At 35.2% G+C, this 9,757-nt stretch overlaps 1 protein-coding gene across 1 annotated transcript in view; it reads right to left on the bottom strand.

Annotated features, from left to right (window-relative positions):
• Positions 1-5,885, bottom strand: part of Atp8b4 (ATPase phospholipid transporting 8B4 (putative)) — a 205,962-nt gene extending 200,077 nt beyond the window's left edge. The window contains exons 1-2 of the mRNA XM_077800146.1: positions 5,882-5,885; positions 5,095-5,153 (exon numbers count right to left, since the gene is read on the bottom strand). Coding sequence (XP_077656272.1) covers positions 5,095-5,153; positions 5,882-5,885 — 63 coding nt within the window. The remainder of the gene's footprint in view (positions 1-5,094; positions 5,154-5,881) is intronic.
• Positions 5,886-9,757: the final 3,872 nt, after the last annotated feature.

Consider the following 9,757-nt stretch of genomic DNA (forward strand, 5'->3'; position numbering starts at 1 on the left):
TATTTGTTGCACTGAATGAACACTCTTTGGAAAGTCCAAATGAGCATATTCCACCAATCACAAAAGTCATAAGAAGAACAATAGATTCCATCCAATAACCATTTGTCAACTAGGCATATTAATCCTAGGAATCTAGTGTTAGAATCATGACTTTGGATGGAAGGCCTTCTTTATAAGCTGAAAATTCTTTAGTTACATCTCACCAACTTATAAAAGCCTATGTACTTCCCAGGCAGGATCAAAAATTCAGCTCAGGAGGGGAAAAAAAAAAATCTCCCATCTACCTAAGTGCATGAGATATTCAGATAAAGTAGTCAGTTTTTCTGAAGTTTCTGAGTTTGAGGAGGAATAACTTTCTCATCACTGACGAATTCATCTCCTTTCTCAAATTATTCAAAGTTCAAAAAAAGTAGGGAAAGAGCTTGCGTGGGCCACAACTAGAGAGAACAAGAACCAGTAGAAACCAATATTTTCCATCATTATTTCTTCATTTTTAAATGAGTTACAAAATAGCCATAATTAACCCAAAATTTTTTCTGACATTTCTTGTCATTCACACCTTTTCATAAAACTACAACTGTTTACACTACTTCTTCCATTCATTTTAAACTCCTTTTACCAGGGATAATGAGTCTGACTGCTTGGCTCTTTCACACATACTAAACATTTTTAATATTAACATATTTTAATACAACTATTCTCATTACTTCTATTATGCATTCATTTTATTAACCAAGAAAACTTTGAACTCTCTTCTAATGAGAATACTCATTCTAGCACTTGGCTCACTCTCTCCTCTCTCCAATCCCACTTTTTTCTACAACTCTTGGCAGTCTGAAATTCCTCTTATAATTAATTTTCCTTCCCACCTTCCAATTTTCACAATATCATGTCTGGTTTACCAATTAATTTTACTTAGAATCATTAACCTTGTCTTTTGTTTATGTTCTAAATCCTTTATCTTCTTTATCTATCCAAAGTGCTTTTGATCATTTTCTAAGCCTGTGTTATGTCTTATAATGTATTTTGCAGCTTTAGAGTTTGGTGATAAATTAAGTTTCTCCATGTATTGAAATATCTTCCTTCAGCCTTCAAGGAAAAAAGCTTACTTTATTAGCTTAGTGTCTGTGGAAATTGCACCATTTATCTGAGTTTTATGTAAATTTTCCTGCTCAATTCATATATACAAATGCTAAAGATAAGGCCACTTTGTAAAATTCTAAGGCCACTTTGTAAAATTTTCTATCTCCCTTTATCTTGTCTTTTGGGTATAAAAACTTTGCCAATGGGTACATGAGGGAAGCAAAGGAGATTAGAGTAATTGGGTTGTTGTTTTGGTTTTATTGTGCTTATTTGTTTGCCAGGATGGGTCAAAATAATAGTATGATATCGTGGAAAACACACACACACACACACACACACACACACACACATACACACAAGACTTTGGAATCTGGCCAATTAGAGTTTCAACACTGCCATCTTTTACTTGTATGATTGAGACAAGTTACTAAATGGAGCCTCATCTATATCTTGCTGGGCATTTTGTTTGTGGGTTGGTGGTTATTTATAAAGCATAATGAAACTTTACTGAAAAAATTATCAGCCAAAGCTATAGAGAAAATTGCAGTTAAATGTAAGATATCAAGACATTCTTTATAACTTGATTGTTTGAAAAGTCATCGGTTTTTCACTATTTTTATTTTTCCAAAGCAACTGGTACACAGCTGGATTGACAACCACATGAGTAGAACCCATTATCTACTTACATAACCTTAAATCCCTTAGGTAAGATATCTATGTCTCAATGTTTTAATGTACAAAAGTGAGATGATAAAAGTACTTCATGGAGTTGTAAAAGTAAATAAGTTTAATATAGTAAAGTACTTACAACTATGACTTTCATTTGGTGAGAACCACATGTTTTAAACCATTATTGCTATTATAGCTACATTTATTACTACTGATATTATCACACCATATATCTATCTATCGATATTCGTGCTGACATTGTAGGAAAAATTCTGAACTCAGCAAATGCTTTGCACAACAGTAGGTAATCAATAAATATCTCATTAAACTATTATCATTTTAATATGGCTCATTTTGGAAGGAATCTCTACAACCACACTTGTTTGTACTATTATTCCTCTTCTTGTTTTAGGTACATTGTTTTTTATACTGTTGTATAATCTACATAATTTATTAGCAGCTTCCACACCTTCAGAATCACATATTTGCTCAATCTGGGACATAGTATCAGCTGCAAACAGTTTATAAGTTTAGCCTATTCCTCAGTCACATCTTAACATTACTATCACCAAATATCTTACTTCATCCAGTTCTTTATAAGTAATCCAAATTTATTGTGATTATTTTCCCAGAGCCATTTTTCTCTTACAATTAAGAGAAACCGAGGATTAATAGAGAAATCCATACAAAAGGTGTACCACAGGGCCTGTTACATAGTAAATCATCTAATAAATTTTAGTGTTACTATTATCAAATATTTTATATTAATTAACTGATATAACCCTTCAGTAAATAATCTCATGAGAAAAAATTTCTTCAGGCCACAGGTGAAATAACTGATGCTCAGAAAAATAAAGAGATCGAAATCACAAGTTAATCATTAAAATAGAGAAAAAAGATTCACACTAGGGTCTATCTTATCCCAAAACACTCTCTCCATTTCATTTGAGGGCCTTCACCATTTCTCCTCTCATCTTTTTCATGACAAGTTTGGGCTTATTTGCATTTATTTTTCAGTCTTTTGGTGGGAAGAATACTTCTCCAACTGATATAAGCATCCTGCCTGGGATCTATTGGGGGGTCTCTCCAAATCTACTTGCACTTAGGATGATATCCTTTAAAGCTGGGCAAGACTAAGCAAAAATGACCAAGGCATGTTGTGTATTATTCTACCTTACTCCTTACAATAATTCTATGAAATATGTGCTTTTATTAGTCTCCATTTGTAGCAGAACAAACTGTGGCTAAGATAAGCCGCACAGCTCACTGCATTGGGAGTCCCCAGGAAAGGCCAGGTGCTTGCTCTTTCCCACTGAGCCACAACAGTGGACATTGCAGTTGAGATACCTGTGCCCCTCGCTTTTTTTCAGCTTCCCTTCCTCCATTTTTCATGTCATTCTTGGTCTTGCCAATCCATAATGGATTTTGCTTTTGCTCTGACATGTTTGCACTCAGAGACTGAGCTGCTTTGTAGAACCTGCTATTGTTGTGGAATACTGTTCTACTGCCCTTTTGTTATTAGGAAACAAAAGAGAAAACACATCTAGAGTTGCACACATGTGTGCTTTTGCTCACTATCATGAAAGATGAACTATCCTTGTAGCACTAGCATATCATTACTTTGAAAAGAACGATCTGAAATCATCTGGTAAGTTAACATCTACTCAACCCGAGTGGTGGGCACAAAGGTGTCACACTATTTCTCAAACTTCTGTAGAAGTTTGAAAAATCTCATATATTAAGCAAAAAAATAACTGTAAATAGAAAAGGCTGTCATCTTAGAAAGCACTTTTAGAGTTACTGCTCACAGAACGAAAACACTTGTTATACATTAGAAAATAAACAGCCACATACTTACATGTATAATTATACCTATAGCAGATTAGTTATTATTGTTTTTCCTCCCTCTGGTTGGGCATTGGATGATTTTGGCATAAACTGAGCGGCTTAATCAAGGCTTTCAAGAGTCATCCTCTACAGTTAAAAGAATGGATGTAGAATGGGTGGAAAGGCATCACCTGGAGATGACCAGAGGGGCTAATTGATCTTATGTCAGGAGACCACACAGAGTGGCATTTATCACCTTGAGAATAACAGTTTCTCCTTCTCAGGCTAAGACACACACATGCATCACCCTTCTGAAGGGGATTCCTCTTCTCAAGGGCAGACTTACTTTAACAAAGCTCACAAGACTGATGAATAAAATCAAAGTGTCAACATTGTTTTACAATGAAAAATCTGTCATAGAAACAGCATATTGACTCCCTGTGGGGCAGCCTACATTGAAAATCAAACTATAATCACAAGTTTTCATGACTAGCACAGAATGAGGAAAGAGAAGTGTTAGATAGCTCTGCTGCATATTTAATAGTGTCAAGCTATATTGTCCAATGCATCCATCCATATATACAGGAAAAGGCCCACCCATGGGAAAAAAATACTACAAAGTTCCTTGACCAAAACTCTCCTCTGGCTAGTGCCCAGGTTTGCCCACATGACTCTCATATTTTTGTTTTAATGGCCATCACACCCCTCTTTGAATGGAGACTCTTTTTTCATTAAATGCACTGACACACTCAACATTATAGCAGGTCTTGTAGGCCACATATCGCCTATAGAAGTGATTGATTCTGCCAGTTGCCCATGTTAGAGCTTTTAAAAGACTCTATATAGAAACTTCATATTGAGACATAGATCACAAAATATTTATGATAGGCCATAATATAATTCACAAAGTCATTCATTAATGTGTCCCAAGTTCCTAGAACAGTGCCAGTCACTTAGTAGACTCTTAATAAATACTTCTTATATAAATGAAGAAAACTCATTTAAAAGAAAAAGTAGTTCAGTATAAGCCTAATGAACCTAATGATCCTCACCATTCACTTTGTAAATATAATTATTCAGAGCCTGGGAACTTTATTCTAAATATACTTTTCCACATTCATCATGAATTACTGCGAAAAAAAATCCCTCAAATGCCATTCATCAACTATCAGCCACTACTACCATTTCCACCACTACATACTATCAAAAAGGGCCATTTTCATATTGTTCTTGAACCCAGATGGGCACCAAATGAACTATCAATTCTTGATACAGAAGATATTTCATCATCTCACAAAGCCAATAAGCACACCAACCAATCTTAGTGCAGAAGAGAAATAAGTGTGTAAACATTACAAAAATATGTATTTATAGAAACTTCTGACACCTTGCTTTTGAAACAGGCCAACAAAGAAAGTTTATAGTAAGGTCATAAGGTCCTAGAAGGCGTGATCCCACTTATAGTCCTTAAGGTCAGACCTACCCTAGCATGTATGTGCTGTGTGTTTTACTCACCGCATACTGGAACTTTTCATTATATTCACGGTCATTGGCTTTTACAATCCGTTCCACTTCTAAAGAGAAAGAAAAATCAGGTATGAAATCAAATTTTAAACCCTCAGCAATATATAACTCATTAAAATAAAATCTTTCAGGTTACTTTCTTGTCAACATTACAAGAATTCTTTTCTTTGAAATCGAAGGGCAATGGCCTTTTTCTAGCCTAAATATTGGAACCTGCATTGGAAAGTCTCAAAATGGAAAGCTGAAATGTTTCTCATTATCTTTTTGATGCCCAACATAAAGCAAAACATTATGTGCCTCCAGTTCCTATGTCCTTTCCACTCCACAAAGACCTTTTCCCTTAATTTCAGGTCATTATTAAAGGAGAAGGAGTCACTGAAAACCAAATGTACCCTGAGATTTTTTTTTTTACAAAATATAATACAGCTAAATAGAAGCATACAGAAGTGAGACAGCAAAAATGTCATATGATTAAGAGACTGAGACCTTTAATTAGAAATAACCAAAAAGTAAAATCTCTTCAGAAAGCAAATGCAATCACCAGTACAAATAACAAAATAAAAGAGCAATAAGCTCAAAGATTATGATAGTGCACAAATAAAATTTTGTAAAGGGCAAAAAAAAAAATAGTGCCCAGAAATACCAACAGTGCATGTTTTATAGTGAAGGTAGCAAGTTCTTGTCTCATGTTTACTTGGAGAGTTACTACCAGAGTTGAACAAAGGTTTCTGATAGAATAAACTTTGTTCTATCAGAAAAGAGTCAGTAAAATTCTCACCCATGCAAATGGTGGCCTCTCATGGTAAGTGACATAACCCACTCACCTGGGATTTCCTTAATCCCACAGTTCTTTAACTGAGTACAGGACAAGGTAAAAGGTATAGGTATAGGGGTAGAGATAAGAGTTTATAGAAGGTACATACAATCACAGAGACAAAGAAGATCTTGAGGGTGGAAAGTAACTTGGAGGCACATGTCAGGGCTGAGGAAGGCAAACCAAGAGGACAGAGTAGAGCTGCAAGCAGAAGGAAAAAGAAAAAGATGAGCGAGATGAAGAGAGAGAGAAGAAAGAAAGAAAGAAAGGAAGGAAGGAAGGAAGGAAGGAAGGAAGGAAGGAAGGAAGGAAGGAAGGAAGGAAGGAAGGAAGGATACACTTAGACTTTAGCACCACCCTCTGCATGCCAGACACCCTGAATTGTAAGAACTAATTTTTCCAGGAAGTCCAGGAAGAATCTAAATGTTTCTTTGGCTCCTGTGGCTCATCTTCCAAACCTTAATGTCACCTCTGAAGCTTGCTCCTGACACATGACACCCTGTTTTCAAGGTGACACTTGGGTTTCTACCATCTGTAGAGTGTTTTGTTTGCTTGGCACCCACCTATGTGGTTTCCTTTTTGCCTATGAGTAGTCAGGCCCTGTGATTGTTCCTGTTTTCTAGTCTGACTCACCTAATTGCTGATAAGAACAATATTGAACTGAGGTCAACAGCTGACAACACCTGAGCGGGCCCACCCCTGATGTGGATGACTCTAAAATCCAGAACCCACCAGGAAGCAATCCTCAACCAACCAACAATCCAAAAAAAAAAAAAAAAAAAAAAACCCACTTCAAATCCTAGCTATGAAAGAACAATTCTTTTTTCTGATTCTCCACAAAGAGCAAAAAACTCAAAGCCCAAAATGGTATTTCAGAGGATGAAATTATTTAAAAGATTAAAACTCTAGATAATTTATTTATACATCCCTATCTTAACCCAGGAGTAGTAAAACAGATGACAGGAAAATAATGGATATTATTGGTAGGGTGGAGGTGAAAAGATCTTTCTAAATGGCAAAAGTTAACTTGGCCCATCTAATTTATGAATTAAATTTGGCTCTAAGTAAAAAAAAAAAAATCTTATATACTAATTTGAATATTTATTGGCCTTAGCTTAGATCATGCATATTCAGATGGCAATAATTTTCAAATTTTACATTTGTATGATGCACATCCAAGAACAGGAAGCTCCTTACCTAATTTTATCTACTCTAAATACCAAAATCTTTACTCTATGAGGTAAGTAGGTGCCATTTATCCAGTGATTTCATGAAACCACACTCTACAAGGATTGAGACCAGCCCTCCCACAAAAATGATCAAGTAATTTCTATGATGGGTCAGTTTGGTGTCCAAGATTGCCCTTGTCCCATAAGATCTGGTTGGAGCTAACAGTCTTCTTTTTTTGCTCCTAAATTCTTATGATTAAGTCTTAATCTTTGCTTCTATATTTCCAGTAATTACTGTCTTTCTGAATGAACCTTTATGATTAATTCTGGCAGATTTCACATTACTTCACTAAGCTCTGCAGAATTCTTACTTTGGTTCTAAATCCCTCCACCTTTCTGCCTTTAACCTAACTATGCTAAACCTGAATTATCTTTGCAGGGATTAACTTTCTTATATATGCCACCAGAATATATGAGGGGATATAAATCCCCCATGACAATAATTCACATCTTACAAGAAAGGAAAGTAGAAATAAACCCCAGCAACAACTCCCAGTGAGAATGGCTTAGCAGCTCAGTGACTTAAACTAATATCTCATAGGCATCATGGGACTTTCCAGACGTAATCTCAATAGGAAAGTGGTCACCATGGGGTTTGTGAATGACCAGCATAAACTCACTCCTGAACAATTATCAATAAATTTGTGTGACTCCAAAAAGAAGAGAAGTGAGATATGAGGATCACTTTTTAAATATAAAATATAAAAATCGTTTTTAAAAACCTGGTATATCACCAAGGGTAAAGTACAGTCAAAGAGATACAAGGTCTTCCCATTTAAAATGGAAAAATGAGTATGCTCTTTACCTGCCTAACTTCTCAAGTCCCAATGAAATTACAGAAAACGTTTTTTAAGAATAAAAACAGAACAGTGCTACAAAGCAAAAGTATGGCTAGCAGAGGTACATAAATTTTTAAGGAAGCTCAGAAAATAAATTAGAAAGTAAATGGATCATTATGACTGAGAAATTAAAAAGATAGGAATAACTCCAGCAACAGAATTAGGAGAATGGTCTTCCCAGGAGAGCCCCCAGAGCAGCCCAAATTCAGAGTAAGTATAAAAATTGAGAGTGTATTATAGACAGGGTGACAGTACAAATCTAGGCCTATTAGCTTTGTGAAATAATTGATAGGGTCCCCTTTCTTCTCAAAGTGTCTCAAAGTGGATAATAAATTATATTATTACCTTAATTTTGGAATGTCATCGGAGCAATTGTATAATACTGGACCCAGATAGTCCTTCCCACACTTCCTCTTTTTTGCCCAACATACCAGAGGAGGAAACCAAGAGTGTGTGCACAGGCCTAAGAGGAAAGCAGCTCTGACCCTCTATAATAGCTATAGTAGACTTTAATAAAGCCTGCCAGTCATGGAATTTTCCAGACTCCTGCCATTCCCATAGAAAGGCCTGACAGCTGGCTACTCTCTGATCTTCCTATTTAAAGGAGAGGACTAATAAAGAAAAAGAATTTTGCAACTGCACTAGCCTAGCCAGTTCTTCACTTAAAAATATAAACCAGTAATCAAAAGTCACCAGATAGCTGAAAAAAAAAATGAACACAATTTTTTTTTTAAAAAAAAAGGAACCTCGAGAAAGAGATAATGCTGAAGACAGGTGGAGAGGGGGTTGATTTTTCTAATTCTAATTAGTACCTTGAAGATATGTAAGAAGACATATCACCCATGAAACAAAAACAAACTGATACAAAGGAAACAAGAGTGAATTCTTGGAAATTAAAGATATTTAATAAACAAACAAGAATAGATAAGATTAAAGAAATCTCTTAAAATATATATTGACATGACAAAGAAAAGGAAAATGTGAAAAGAAAACTTGGGGGAGTGGAACACTGGCAATGGACAGGAAGACATAATCAAATAAACAAAGAACTCTGCACTAGAGTAAGCCATAACTCTCCAAAGTGAAAGAGCCATTAAATGACAATCAGGATGAATGGAAAGAGACCCACAAATTTTCATAAAATTTTTAGCTCTGAAGACTAGGAGGTGATCCTCAAATCTCTCAGAAGGGGAAAAAAATTGGTTAAGCCCAGAGACATAAGAATCAGACCAACATGAAATTTTTCATCAGCAACAAGGATGCTAGAAGACTTGGGATGATGCCTTTCAGGTTTAATGAGAGATGAATTTGAACTTAGAAGTTAATATCCAAGAAAGCAAACAATCAAGTATGAAGGGAAAATAAAGACATTTTCAGACCTGCAAGAATATTTACATCTAAGAATAACTTTTCAAGAATGTACAACAGAAAAAAGTTGTCTTTCTGAATGAAACTTTATGATTAATTTAAATTTATTTTAAATTTTAAAAGTAGAGTAAAAAGTGTAGAAGCAAGGGTGGTGATTAACCACAGTCAAGAATGATAATAAAAATGCAAAATAGGATAACCCACATACCTGCCCAAGATGGAGTGTAAATTCTGTAAGGAAGAAGAATTGTCTAGTGCCCTTTATCTCACAAAATCAATTTTTTGGAAAAAGTAAAAGTACTACCTATTCTTGGCTCAGACATTAATTTCTCTAAGAACATCTCACAAAGAAGTCATTGGTACAAAGAAAATAAAAATAAGATTTTTAGAGCTCTGTTTTATAA

This window comes from Urocitellus parryii, chromosome 6 (genome assembly GCF_045843805.1).
Source record: "Urocitellus parryii isolate mUroPar1 chromosome 6, mUroPar1.hap1, whole genome shotgun sequence".
Lineage (NCBI taxonomy): Eukaryota > Metazoa > Chordata > Mammalia > Rodentia > Sciuridae > Urocitellus > Urocitellus parryii.